Source organism: Typha latifolia, chromosome 14 (assembly GCF_019914945.1).
Source record: "Typha latifolia isolate L0001 chromosome 14, TyphaL0001v2, whole genome shotgun sequence".
Lineage (NCBI taxonomy): Eukaryota > Viridiplantae > Streptophyta > Magnoliopsida > Poales > Typhaceae > Typha > Typha latifolia.
The window spans coordinates 7795199-7810758 of NC_133099.1; the positions used below are offsets into that span (position 1 = coordinate 7795199).

General features: G+C 38.1%; 1 protein-coding gene across 1 annotated transcript; it reads right to left on the minus strand.

The window, feature by feature from the left end:
• Positions 1-4326: 4326 nt before the first annotated feature.
• Positions 4327-12119, minus strand: LOC140801171 (disease resistance protein RPM1-like). The gene is made up of 2 exons (XM_073156174.1): positions 9303-12119; positions 4327-4401 (listed from the first exon to the last, which is right to left on the minus strand). Exons 1-2 carry the CDS (start codon positions 12117-12119, stop codon positions 4327-4329), a joined length of 2892 nt encoding a protein of 963 aa, XP_073012275.1.
• Positions 12120-15560: the final 3441 nt, after the last annotated feature.

Consider the following 15560-nt stretch of genomic DNA (forward strand, 5'->3'; position numbering starts at 1 on the left):
AGAGCGATTGATGCTCTTTCGCGCCAACCAGACACACGAGTGCACTTGCCTCTTTCTCAACACCAACATCTCTTATATCTTCAGAATTGTGGGGAACCAATGCAGAAGATCATACCATGGAGGAGCTAGAGTCAAAGGGCAAGATCGCTTCCCAAGTTTCAAACCTTGAGGACAAGGTTGCGGAAGCGTGGTGGATTGATACGATTCGGACTTCACCGACGTCGTCTCGAACATGGATTCACTTTAGGAGTATTTTAGTTTTATGTTTTAGTGTTTATTTTTCATTAAAATAGGTTTTCTGTAAGTCGCGTTCGAACGCGCTGTGAGCGCCTGTATCACGTTCACAAAAACCGACAGGCGCGTTCACACTTGCGTTCAAACGCCTGTATCGCGTTCGCAAGTCCAGAACAGCCAATTCGGTGCGTTCGAACGCGGTCGGGCGAGTTCGAACGCGATCGGCAAAAATTGTGTTTTAGGGTTAGTTGGAGTTGTTGGTTGGCTTATAAAAGGATGTGTAGAGCAACCAAAATTATGAATTGATTATTAAGAATTGAGTTTGCCTTGCCTCCTTCATCTTCTTCGCTCCCGTTCCCTCAATCTCCCCGGGCGACGTCGCTTCTAATCTCCCTCGACTTGGCCAATCACCCTAGTCTCTTAGGAGTGGCCCTCTTCTCCCCCTTCTTCCAATTTATCCAGCGCTATCCCTAACCTTTCCATCATCCATAACCCTTCCACCATCACTTTTCCACCGGTGCCACCCCATTAACACCGGTCCTCCACAATCCACTATTATCTAGTATCTCGTGCCTCCATCCACGGATCCAAAAACAGAGTATCATGACGTTCGTCCACTAAACGAACGATATCTCGAGATCCCCAACTCTGATTCGCATGAAACTTGATCCGTTGGAAAGCTCTTTCCCGGGCCTACAACATATCACAATTTCACAGCGATCCAACGGCGGGATATTTCGGAATCTTATCTCAAAATTCTGTGCAAGATCGTATCAAACTGGTATCAGAGTTCTAGCACCAAAGGAGAGATCGTATCAATCTGGTATCAGAGCCATAAACCAAAAGAGGGATCGTATCAAGCTGGTATCAGAGCCATAGCCAAAAGGGAGGTTCGTAACATATCGTCGACGTCTAGCAAGTACACGAACTAGCTCAACGATCTCTATCTCCTCTAATGGCTCTGGTAGAACTGATCTAATGACCTCATGATCTCTAGTCCGTTCCCTCAGCAATGAAAATTGAAGATCAGATGCATTCTTGACCCCTCCGGCAGCTTCAAACGATATGCAATCGAATCGATACACTCTAACACCCAAAACGGACCAAAGTAGCGATGTGCTAACTTTTGGTTACGCATCGAACGCAACGTCACCTGTCGATATGGTTGTACCCTCACAAACACCCAACTGCCGATGTTGAACTTCTGCTCCCTGTGACTGTGATCATAAACTTGCTTCATACGGTTTTGAGCAAGTTTAAGATGGGCACGCAACTTCCTCAATGTGGCGTCTCTATCCATCAAGGCTAAGTCCACCTCCGTCCGATCTACCGATACCACTGCTGTGCATCCATACACCACCTCAAATGGAGTCATCCCAATGCTACTATGGTAGGGTGTGTTGTAGGACCACTCCAGCCATGGTAAGAACTCCAACCATCGTCTCGGCATCTCTCCAAAAAAAACACCTCAAGTACTGCTCAATGCCTCGATTAACCACATCAGTTTAGCTGTCTGTTTGTGGATGGTAGGTTGAACTGAAGTTCAATCGAGTCCCCTGCAATCTAAAAAACTCTATCCAAAAGTCACTCATAAATACACGATCACTATCCGAGATAATCGTGCATGGCATGCCTTGTAACCGAGCAACATCTATAATAAAATTTTAGCCACCAACTTGGCTGAAAACGGATATGACAATCTTGAAAAGTGCGCATACTTGCTCAATTGGTCAACCACCACAAAGATAACAGAATTACCACATACTAGCGAAAGACTCTCTATGAATTCCATAGAAATGTCCTCCCAAACACGGTCTGTATAAGTAAATGTTGTAGTAATCTCGCCGGTTTCAATGTGGTTGCCTTAGCTCTTTGTGAGACTTCGCAAGCATGGACAAAACATCTCACATCCCGCCTCAATCCTAGGGACGTGCAACTTTAAGATATCCTCCTATAAGTTCTCATGACACCCTCAAGACCAGCCTTTAGAGTTTGGTGGAAGTTCTCTAACAATTTTTGTCGCAATCCTTCATTTGCGTGCACCTTAATGCATCCGTGGTCCAGCAGCAAACCGCCTCGATTCTCCAACTCTAGATGACGCTCCGGATCATCCATCATCTCCTACAACAATCACAAAACATCTAGGTCAGATGTACATGCATACCTCAACTCGCTAAGGAAGGGAAAGGTAGGAGAAGAATAGGCTGCAAGCTCGGTAGTATCGAGTTGGCATGATAGTGCATCCGTCGCTCTATTTTCTATTCCCTTCTTGTATTGTATTTCATAATTATACCCCAATAATTTTGTGAGTCATCTCTGCTGTGTCGAAATGTGTATACGCTGTCTCATAAAGTATAGAAGACTCCTTTGATCGGTTCGTATAATAAATCATCTATCGATAAAATAAGGCCTCCACTTTGTCACCGTATACAGAATTGCCAACATCTCCTTCTCATAAGTCGATAATTGTTGAGATTTTTGTGATAAAACCTTGCTAAGATAGGTAATGGGATATTTTCTAGCACAACTCCTATGCCAACACCCGACGCATCACATTCCACAATGAACTCTTTGGTGAAGTCCGGTAGCGCTAGAACGAAAATCATCGTCATTGCAATTTTTAGTTTTCAAAGGCTGAAGTGGCTTTATCCATCCAACTAAAAGAGTCCTTCAACAAAGAAGTGAGAGGAGCAGTGATCTTATAATATCCGGTGATGAAACGACGATAGTATCCGGTCAGCCCTAATAATCCTCTCAATCCGGTGGTAGTAGTAGGATTAGGCCAAGCGGTCATGCATGTAACCTTTTGAGGACCCCTTGCTACACCATCTGCTGAAATGATGTGGCCTAAATACTCCACTTGTGGTACTCCCCATAGGCACTTGGACTTCTTGATCTTCAATTGGTTTTGCTTCAACAAATTCAACACATCATCTAAATACCTCAAATGCTCCATTTCGGTCTGCTATACACCCAAATGTCGTCTAAGAATACCAAGACATACCTTCGCAATAGAGGTCAGAATATATCATTCATGAGGCCTAGAAAGTTAGCTGGAAGCATTAGTGAGACCAAAAGGCATCATAGGGAACTCGTAATACCTAACTAGAGTCGAAATATAGTTTTGTGCACATCCGCAAGGTGAACTCTAATTTGGTGATACTCGACCCTCAAGTCAAGCTTGCTGAAAATAGTCACCCCTACAAGCTCGTCTAGCAACTCCTCAATAACCGAAATAGGATACCGGTACCTGACAGTAATAGCGTTTAGTGCTCGATAGTCAACACAAAAATGCTATGTCCCATCCTTTTTTCGCACCAATAGCACGAGGGATGAGTTTGAGCTATGACTTGGTTGTATTAGGCCTTGCTCCAACATCTTGGCTACCACCTTTGAGATAACTTTTTTTGGCACATGTGGATACCAATATGGCCTCAAGATCGCCGATGCGGCACGGGTACAATCTCTATGCGATGGTCCACCGCTCTCCTCGATGGGGGATGATGTGTAGGCATAGATAATAGAAGATCATTGACACTTACATGATGCACCTAGATGTTGGTTCGGATAATTAATCATCTACCGATTCAATAATCCTCCAGTTTATCACCGCATGCAAAATTGCCAACATCACTCTCTTATAGGTTGATAAATGCTGCGCGAATTTTGCGATAAAGCCTTGCTAAAAAATGGCTATGGGAGCATCCTCCTTGCATTAGTACAGCTCATATGCCAACTCCCGACGCATCACATTCCACGACGAACTCTTTAGTGATGGCCGGTAGAGCTAGAAAGGGCGTCGTTGTCATTATTGTTTTTAGTTTTTCAAAGGTTGTCGTAGCTTCATCCGTTCAATTAGAAGAGTCCTTCCTTAGCAAAGAAGTGAGAGGAGCAGCGATTTTGCCATATTCAACGATGAACTAGCGATAATACTTGATCAGCTCCAAGAATCCCTGCAATCCTATGGTGGAAGTAGGGATCGGCTAAGCGGTCATGCATGCCACCTTTTGAGGATTTGCTGCCACTCCTTACGTTGTGATGATGTGGCCTAAATACTCTACTAGTGGAACTTCCCATTGTCACTTGGACTTCTTAATCTTCATTTGGTTTTGCTTCAATAAATTTAGCAAATCCTTCGAAAGCCACCAATGCTTCATTTAAGTCCTCCTGTACACCAAAATGTCATCAAAGAATACCAAGACATACCTTCACAGTAGAGGCCAAAAAATATCATTCATGAGGCCTTAAAAAGTAGCTGGAGCATTGGTGAGACCAAAAGGCATCACCGGAACTCATAATGCCCGTCCAAAGTCCGAAATGCGGTTTTATGCACATCCGTTGGGTGAACTCTAATTTAATACCCAGCCCTCAAGTCAAGCTTGCTGAATATGATCACCCCTACAAGCTTATCCAGCAACTCCTCTATGACCAGAATGGGATACCGGTCCTTGACGATGATAGCGTTTAGTACAAGGTAGTCGACACAAAAATGTCATGCCTTGTCCTTCCGCACCAATAGCATGGGCAATGAGTAAGAGCTAGGACTTGGTTGGATGAGGCCTTGCTCCAACATCTCAGCTACCATCTTGGAGATAACTCCTTTTTGCACATGTGGATACTGATATGGTCTCTCATTCGCCGACGCAGCCCCGTGCACAATCTCTATGCGGTGGTCCGTTGTTCGCCTTGACGGCAACTCCTTTGGTTCCTCAAATAGTCTAGCAAATTTATCTAATAAATTAGACAAATCAATTGTAGTACCTAGACTCATTAGAGGCTCATCTCCTGTTGGTCCTAACTGAAGAAGATAGGCCAAATCACTCGCACAAGGCAGCCCCACCATCGACTGCATTGCTGGAATCCGTAGGGACTGAACGCCTTCAAGCCGCGCATCTCTTTGTTTCCTTGTGTAAATCTCATCCACATGCTGTGGATATCAAATGTGATGGATCCCAAGCTCTGCAACTGCTGAGTGCCTAGCATAATGTCTTGTCCTCTTAGTGCCAATGGATACAAGTCCACAATGATGTGTCTTGCACCAGTATGCCGGTCCCACCGAGGGAAAATATTCACCTAATATTCTCTTATAATCAAAAAATTATGAAACTGATACGATCTCGCCTCGGGCTATGGAGCTCTGATACCAGCTTGATACGATCTCTCCTTTGGGGCTAAGGCTCGATGCAGATTGATACGATTTTGCACGGAACTTTGAGATGAGATCCCAAAATATTCCGCCGTCGGATCGATGTGAAATTTTGATATATGTTGTAGGCCCGTAAAAGAGCTTTCCAACAAATCAAGTTTCAGGCGAATCGGAGTTGGAGATCTCAAGATATCGTTCGTTTAGTGGACGAACGTCAGGATGCTCTGTTTTGGATCCGTGGATGGAGGCACGAGATCCTAGGTAATGGTGGATGGTGAAGGGCCGGTGTTAATGGGGTGGCACCGGTGGAGAAGTGATGGTGGAAGGGTTATGGATGATGGAAAGGTTAGGGATAGTGTTGGATAAATTGGAAGAAGGGGAGAAGAGGGCTACTCCTAAGGGGCTAGGGTGATTGGCCGGTCGAGGGAGATTAGAAGCGGCGTCGCCGGGAGATTGAGGGAACGGGAGCGAAGAAAACGAAGGAGGCAAGGCAAACTCAATTCTCAATAATCAATAATAATTTTGGTTGCCTTACACATCCTTTTATAGGCTAACCAACAACTCAAACTAACCCTAAAACACAATTTTCGCCGATCGCGTTCGAACTCGTCCGACCGCGTTTGAACGCACCGAATTGGTTCCTCTGGACTTGCGAACGTGATGCAGGCGTTCGAACGCAAGATCGAACGCGCCTGTCGGTATTTGCGAACGCGATGCAGGCGTTCACAGCGCGTTCAAACGCACCCGTTCGAACGCACAGTACACTATCTTCACCCACGTTCACAACCCTGTTCACAAACCACGTTCGAACTCACACCACCCGCGTTCGAACGCGACTTACAGAAAAGTTATTTTAATGGAAAATAAACACTAAAACATGAAACTAAAATACTCCTAAAGTGAATCCATGCTCGAGACGACGTCGGTGAAGTCTGAATCGTATCAGAAACCAAGTTGGATCAATCCGTAACTTACTGATCTACATTTTTATACTTATGCCCTTCATAGATTTGAAATGCAACTAGAAAGAAAACACGATAGAGTGGGGATGAAGGTGGTAGTGACGAGTGGAGTGGTTGTTAGGGTTATGGATGATAATGGAGATGAGGATAGATGGTTGATGTAGTTAAGGGATAAGGACAAATGGGAAGAAGTGGTCAAGATCCCAAGAAAAAGGGAGGACTCAATAGATGAGGGAGATTAGAAGTTAGAAGAGACATTGCCAACGGTGGAGGTGGCTAGTTGGTGAAGAGGAAGAGAGATTAGGGTAGAGAGACTAGAGAGAGGATAGAGGAGGATAGAAACCAATATTTATTAATCATATTGATTTTGTGATAAGTTCTGATACCACTTGATAAGATTTGGAAACAAAGATAAGCAATGCAACTATTCCTTCAAGATCTGAATGTATTACAGGAATCAGTCCGCGCAATAGTGGGAAAATATTTGTCAGATATTCTCCATATTCAGATAATTACGAAATCAATAGGGTTAGATTCATAACTTCCTGATCTATAACTTTTATTTTTACGCCCTTTGCAAATTCTAATTGTAGCAGGGACGAAAACACGGAATAACATAGGTGATGGTGGTGGTGACGGGTGGAGTGGATGTTAGGGTTATAGATAGGTAAGGAGATGAAGGTGGATTGTGGATGTGATTTAGGGATATAGATGAAGGGAACGAAGTGTTCGAAATCCTAAAGAAGAGGGGTGGCTTGACAGTCGATGGAGATCAAGAAGTTAGGAGAAACCTTGCCAACGGTACAGGTGGAAGAATGGTGAATAGGAAGGAGAGAGATTAGGGTAGATAGATGATAGAGAGGCAAAAAATTAATATTCCAATAGCATAATAAATTTGGTGTTATCCACATATTTATAGAGACTAGCCAACAAGTTCTAAAACAATATAAAACCCTAAATCTAGATGATTCCGTTGATCGCGTTCGAACGCGCCCGATTGCGTTCCAACGCACTAGAAGACATTTTTTGTATGTGCAAACGCGATGCAAGCGTTCGAAATCACCCGATCGCGTTCGAACGCACAATATTCGTTCTTTGTATTTGCGAACCTGATGTAAGCGTTCACAAGGGCATTCAAACGCGACCCCTATTATGTTCGAACGTGACCTATAGAAATTTTATTTTAATAAACATAAACACTTAATGCAATAAGAAAAGATACTAAATGTATCATTTTGATTGCCATCTACACCTTTATAGAGTCTAGCCAATAAGCCAAAATAATAATTATTAACCCTAATTATAATGAACCCCCATCAATCACATTCGAACGCGCCCGACCGCGTTCGAACGCATATTTTACGTTCTCTGTTTTTGCGAACTGATGCAAGCGTTCGAAAAGTCATTCGAACGCGACCCCTTCCACGTATGAATGCAACATTCAGAAAATTTATTGTAATAAAAATAAATAACTAATGCAATAAGAAAAAAACTCTAGCAAAGTGTATTAGTATTTAGTAAGATAACGCCACTATTGCAAGGGTGAACAACCAAAAGAAAAGGACGAGGCTAATGTCGTCGAGGATGATATGGTTGTTATGATCACCAAATTCATGATGGTCAATGTAGATCAAGGCTGGTGGCTTGACTCTGGATGGACTTAAGAAGTCTTATTTATGTTATAAAACTATATAATTATAGCGTCTATGTAGTCTTTGATTTTTATAAAGTTATTATTAGTAAAAAAGAATCTTTCGCAGGAAAAGGCTATGCAAGAAAATTTGTATTTACTTTCTATGAATAGTGATGTTTTTACTTCTTATATTTTTCTCTTTGAATGATTATAATGTTTGGCATTATAGATTAGGACATGCTGAAAGAAAATTATGCATAGGATAATGCACCATGATTTAGTTATTAAATATAATTCTTTGATTTCTTTATAAAAGTGAAGATTGTTTGCAAGCCAAATTATCAATAAACCTATTAAGATGTAGTTAGATCTACTACATTGCTAGAATTGATTCATACTAATATTTGTGACAATAAGGATCATCTAACTAGAGGTGGAAAGCATTATTTTATAATGTTTAGAGATGATTTTTAAATTTGTATATTTGCTCAGAACTAAAGACGAGGCATTTGAAGAAAATAAATTTGTAAACTTGAAGTTAAATCAACTTGAAATTAAAAGGATAAGATCTAGTAGAGGTAGTGAATATTTTAAGGATTAATAAAAAACCAAGCCTAAATTATTTTAAGGATTGTGATTGTATAGCTTATATCTTAGATCTTTCACAAAAGAGACCTAAGTTAAGAAGTAAAGCTATAAAATTTATATTCTTAGGGTATATATGCTAGGAATAGTAGAGCTTGTAGATTTCTTAATCTTAATTCCAATAGTATTTTTAAAACTATTTATGCAGAATTTTTTTAGCATTTGACTATTAAAGATACAAGTTTTTTTGGAATTAGAGAAGAATTAAATGCTATGTGGGACAACAATTAATTAATCATTTATGCATAATAAATCAATAACACTTGATTTATAATAAAATATTGTAAATAAATTTATAATTAAATATGTGGAGCCAAATTTTAATCTGACGTTTAAAACCAACGATATGTATTTTATTTAAATTTGAAGCAAATACACAAATAGTGATATATTATTCAAACATGATTACCTCCAAAGGTATACAGAAAAGCTTAATCTTTTCTAAAGACAAACTAATAGTATCTCACTTATATATTACAACAATAAGAGAATCAGCTCATGCTCTGATTGATACTGTGTTAACTCATCAGCTGCTCCTAAAACTCCAGGATTTGTGAATTATTGGTGATAAGGTATGCAATATCTGAGAAAATTCTCTTAGATCTGGAACCAAAAATTTAAAGAAGTTATAGTAAATATTCATGTGAAAAAAAAGAAGATTCAAATGTAATTTCTAAATTACCTTTTCAGTGGCTTGGGCAAGATTGACAACACTCCAACGACCTTCTTCATTTTCATAAAAATAATTAATGGCAGGAAAGTGTTTAGTTTTATTTTTTCCATCTGCAACTTGGATGTTCCGAATGAATTCTTGGTGCATATCCCGTAGATTAAGTTGCTGGAGAAATACAAGTGAATTCATTCCTTGTGGGATCTCCTTCAACTGTGTCAGGCCCACCAATCCTAACTCCTCAAGGCTCTGCACGGATTCCTCAAACGATATGAACTCGAGGCACGGCATATCTATTAAAATAAGTATTTTCAGATTAGGAAACCACCCTGGCTGAAAGATCAACTCTTTTCCTTCATATGCCCTTTGAAGATCAAGACGTGTTAGGCTAGACATACAAGAGATATCTCCAAGTGGATCTTTCTCGAGCTTGCACCACAGTAGGTCTAGCCACTTAAGGTTGACTCGAAGGGATTGAAATACAGGGGAAGCCAACACCCCTTCTTGCAATCTGCCTTTCAAACATAGCTTTTGAAGATGATGAGGTAGGGAGCTCAATGCTTCTAAATTGATATACTCATTCTCGTCACTTGCCAACACATATAAGTTAGAGAGGAACTGCATCTTACTGATGGATTTAAATAGCTCGTAGCAGTGAATCTTTTTGACACTTCTAATTCGAAAACTTCTCAATTGAGTCAAGTTTCCTACTTTTCGCACAAAGTCCATGGTTGCCTCAATGCTTTGTAGAGTTTGCAAGTCTGTCAAATGCCATAGTCCCTTTGGAGCTTCTACACCACTGCGAGAATGAAAATTTCTAAAATCTTCATCCAATTGCTTCTCTGCAAACAAGTGCCGCAACTCCTTTAATTCTACTATCGTACTAGGCAACTTTTTTATTGCAGTTTCGTATAGGTCGAGAGTTTGGAGTTTATGCAATTTGCCTAAAGAGTTGGATAACTGTTTAATATTTGTATTCCTCAAACCCAAGTAGCATAAGTTGAATAGATTGAAAATATCATCCGGTAGGCTTGTGATTGGGGCATTCTGTATATCTAATACTCTGAGATATCTTACACTCTGTGAAACCCATGATAGAGAGGTTGGTAAGAAATTGGCAGTATCGAACAAATAAAAAGAGCGAAGGTGTGAAAATTTGATACTCGACTGAATACTGTCGTTATACTCATCTGATGCCACACGACGAGCATTAATGTTTACCATTCTCATCTGTGATTTGTCATATGTTGTGCAAAAATTTTCTTTTACAGAAATCGATATGGCTAATTCCCGCACAAGGTCGTGCATTTGACAAGACTTGACCCTTCCAAAGTCATTTCTTTCCACAACTTGTAACAAGCATCGATCAATGAGTTCACTAAGATACCCCTCTGCAATTTCTTCTACTGTTTTGGTACTACTACTCTTTGATGCAACCAAACCTTCTGCAACCCACAGCTTAATTAGCCTCTTTCTACGAATTAAATAATCCTCTGGAAAGATGCTACAAAATAAGAAACAATTCTTCAAATGACTTGGCAAGTGATTATAGCTTAGATTCAAAACTCTCATTACCGAGCTCAAATGTTGGTTGTCTAAGTTATTATGTAACTCCCAATTAATTTCATTATAGAATCTTTCCCATTCTGCTACCTTCATCCTTCTGAATGACAACAAATTGCCTACACCCACAATTGCTAGTGGCAAACCATGACACTTGTCTACAATCTTTCTTCCCCATTGTTCAAGATCCTCTGGACATTTTTTATCCTCCATGTTTCTAAAAGCCCATCTACAAAATAGATCCCATGCTTCTGACTCATGTAGGTTTTTTAACTCAAGATCATAGTTTTCTGTTGCTAATTCGGCTACATCTTTCAATCGTGTTGTTATTACCACTCTGCCTCTAGAGTTGTTCTCACTAAAAATAGTAGATAATTTGATCCAGACATCTCTACTCCAAACATCATCTAAAACAATCAAGTACCTTTTGTCTTGCAAATTTCTCTGAAGTAGCTCTTTTAGATCTGTACAGCTCATGCTTTGAATGCTTACGGGGTTTTCATTACTAGTGAAGACATTTTTAACCATCCCTCTTAATATATCCTCAAGTTGGTACTTTTGAGAGATAGAAACCCAGAAACGATGATCAAAATGTTCCTTTATAATTTTGCTTTCATAAATATTACGAACAAGAGTAGTTTTTCCCGATCCTCCCATACCCCACACTGAAATTATTGAAGTTAGCTTTTCTCCGGTTGTTAAGTACTGCATTATCTTTTCTCTTTCTTCTTGAATACCTACAAGCTCATTGTAATCCATTGGATAGGAGGAGAAAGTGGAATCATGTAGTCCTTCAGCTAAATAAGAAGTGTCAATTTCTTTTGTCAATGTAATGCTATACCTTTCTTTCATCCTTGAAAGGTTATGAAGACGATTTTGAATTTCCTTTAACTCAGTAGCAACTTTATGCCAAGAATTGATATTCTTAGATTTGTGAAAAGTGTTCCTGAGGAATCCTTGAAATCCACTTTGATAACTACTAATTAGGTAAGTATACTCATCGATTATATCCTCGATTTCAAAGGCCAAGTTTTGTACTTGCTGCAACCAGGCTTGTAGTGTTGCATCATACCCTCCATATCTTTGTGCTTGATATAAGAATGGATGCATTACATTAAGCTCACTTCCAATCTGTTTTATTTGACTTTCCACTTGGATCAAATTTGATACCTCTTTCCCTAACTGTGAACTTAATGCATTCACTGCATTGGTTGCCACAATAGATCCTAGTTTATAAAGAATTTGAAAGACGAGAGCTTCTGCCATCTTTTCTTTTAACTATTGGATGGAAATTTTGGACATTGCTACCTGCAAAGATGTAGTAAAATCTTGAATGCAAATTGTTGAAGGAAACTCTCAAATATGGGAGAGGACTTGTAAACTCTCCATCTCTGGCTAACTAGCTAGGCATAATATAAAAAGTAGCACGAAACACCAGTGGTTGACTGGGATTTCTAAACCTAAAATCTGGCCAGAGGTTAGATGTTAGGGAAGAAGGGAAATGAGGATCCTCAAATGACACTCTATTACAACAACAAAAACCAAAATGTATAAAAATCCTGATATATTTTATGAGAAGGTAATATTGCTTTCATAATATTTTCTTCAAATATTAGGTCTATGACAAGTTATGAAGTTGGTACTATTAGATCAGTGATATTTTGTTTGTACTTCTCATTTTCTCTTATATATGTTCATCCAATTACCCTTTTTTTTAAGCTCTAATGAATCTTTGAGTAGATGAATACAATTTAGGCTGGTCGGATGATTAAGATGATTCAAAACTTCAATGAGCTTATAATGAATTCTACAAGAGCAAACAAACTAATTCAAAACTTGTAGGACAACTCAAAGTTATGAAAGAAAAAAGAAAAGACAGGATGGTGAAGAATCATGGCGAACATTTTGAAAGATATGGAGCATCTCAAAGAAGAAAATTTAAAGCTCTAAGAAAAAATAGATAATACTCTCTTAAACTCACATTCTTTAATTTATGAAATTCTTCATTACAAGAAAAAAATTAATTTTTTAGAGGTTAATGTGTAGCAAATTATTCTTAAAGAGAGTTTACTTGAAAATGTCAAGTATCTTGATAATGAGTTATATAATACTAAAATTGCGCTTAACTAATTTTCTTGTAGGATCCATAAATGTGAATCAACTTCTTAGATCACAAAGGAAGGAAAAGAAGATGGAAGGGGTAGGATATAATGGTAAATGATCAAATGTCTTTTCTCCAAAAATGCAATATAATATATATTCTTTTTTTTTTCTTAACAATGTGAATGTTAAGACATATAAGATTGGATCTAATGATAGAATATATGTTCCTACTTATGCCACACTGTAATCTTTTGCCAAAAAAAAACCTAAACATACTTTTTTATTATTGGTTAAAAACTAGATGAATTTGTGTTCGGAAAAAAATACATTTTGGCACCTCTTCGAGGTCATGCTATTAATAGATCACTTAGTGGGATGTGATTTTTGAGTTCTAGATTAGTTTTTGAATTGATTGATTATTTATGTTTTAAAATATCTTCTTAAGGTTTAATTATTTTGCCTTTCTCATTCTTGGTTTTGTTTTAAAATAAAAAATAAGAAAATTAAAATTTTTGATGCACTTATTGAATTAGAGTGACTCTTATGACATGAAATCGTCACATTATAAAGTTATTGCAAGAGTCATAGTCATTCATGTTAATTTTTAATATATTATCTCTAAGAGTCTTGTTTACTCCTAGATACACCTTCTATACACATCAATTGTAGTTATTGTGATTTAATTTTTATGCGAGCATTATCTCATTTGGTGTTTTTTACTTATTAGGTCGATATATACTTATGACTTAGTTTCACCCTCCTAATATTTTTCTTTGTTAAAAGATCATTGCAATTTTAAAAGTGACCAAGTTGACACTGTGAACCTCTATATCATTCATGAGGCATTTTCATTTTCAATATGGTGTATTACAAGAAAAGATCTATGTAACTTGTGTGTCTGAATGATTGCATTTTTTGTCAATTTATGACAAAATTGAGGAGGGTGGTATATAGTGAAATATGTTTAGAGATATTTTTACTTTATTTCCAACATATTTATTTTATGTCTAAGAGATATTTATTTTATCTCTAAGAAATACGTATCTTAACTCTAAGAGATACTTATCTTACCTCTAAGATGTATATAAATGGGTTTAATCTAACATTAAAAAAGGTCGTTGATCATTATCTGGAGAGCACCAATGAAGATCATTTTTTTGTTTTAGATGAAACATGATGAATCATTTTTAACTTTACACATATATATTACATTTAGAAGAACTATGTCTCAAGGGTCACTGAGATGGAAGAGTCAACCTCAAAGGTCACTAAGGTTTAGAAACTTACCACGGGAAGTAGTGTATCGTAGGATCTAGCAAGCAAGGTTGGTAAGCCGTAGAGATCGATGGATGATCTTTGTAAGCGTCTTGTTAATTGGTATAAGTTTTAGTGATTAGTTTCGATCCGAGTTTGGATTCGTAGTTTTTTTTCTGTTTGGATTCGTAGTTCTTAAAAAGATAAATCGATCTAACAGCTACAATAAAAGATAAGGACGAAAGTAATAACTGGGCTAAACTTAGATATCTTTAATTCAATGATAATTGTCATCACATATCAGCCCCTATTTATAGGAGTAATATTCATAGTGGATTAGATTCATATAGGAATTATTCGATTTATCTGAAATTCAAAACAATGAGATAAAGCTAAGTAACTAATTTGATTCGACTTAACTTATGTGGTCCAATCGTAATACTCACCATGGCCCATATCCTAGATTCCAAAGCCTCTAAATCCAATTTACTAATGTCTGTCAAAATTCATGCATCAATTAATCCCTAAAACACCTAACCTAATCTTAGTTTTGTAATATAACATTTCCTTTCTTGTTTGAAGTCATAAAGATCAGATCTTTACATCAATACATCTGAACCAACAGACCCTGTCAACTGTACATCAATTAAGTTAGACTTCTACAAGTTTCCAACATCAACAAATGGGATCAATGCTATAATATAGTCCTACATAAGAAGACAATTGAACAATTTTGTAAGACTAATAAAAACATGAGAAAATTAAGCAGTGAGCTTGTGATATTGTAATGCTCATTAAGTGACTCTGAAGAAGAAAATTGTGAGAGGTACGTACCGGACAGGAAGCTCACAGAAGCACAAGATACATTTTGTTGCTAGCTCTTGAGAGGCGTTAGAACCGGTGAAGGAAACTTTAATGACAGTATGTGTATTTATAGCTGATATCCCTCTGTCTCGTTCTCTGAATTTTCCTTTTCTTTTTGGAATTTTTGTTGCAAGTGGAACTAGTTTTGATTTGGGCAAAGTCGTTGTTTTATAAATTTTATATGTAGCAAAATGAATTGGTAGCTGATATATCTCAATCCTCTCCAGCAATGAAACTGCCATGGCATACCTACAATCGATTCCACCAGCTGCACGCCAGCGGCTGTTGACATTGATAACGTGCAGACTAAAGAATTTTCATAGAAATTAATTGTTAGTACATGTAATATATATATATATATATATATATACTTGGATTCTTTTTCATGTTGAGAGGAAAATACATATTGAAATGAGTAGCCAAGTAGAGGCCACGTCGTATATAGGCGCGTTGACATTAATAGAATGCAGCCACGTTCTTGTTTTT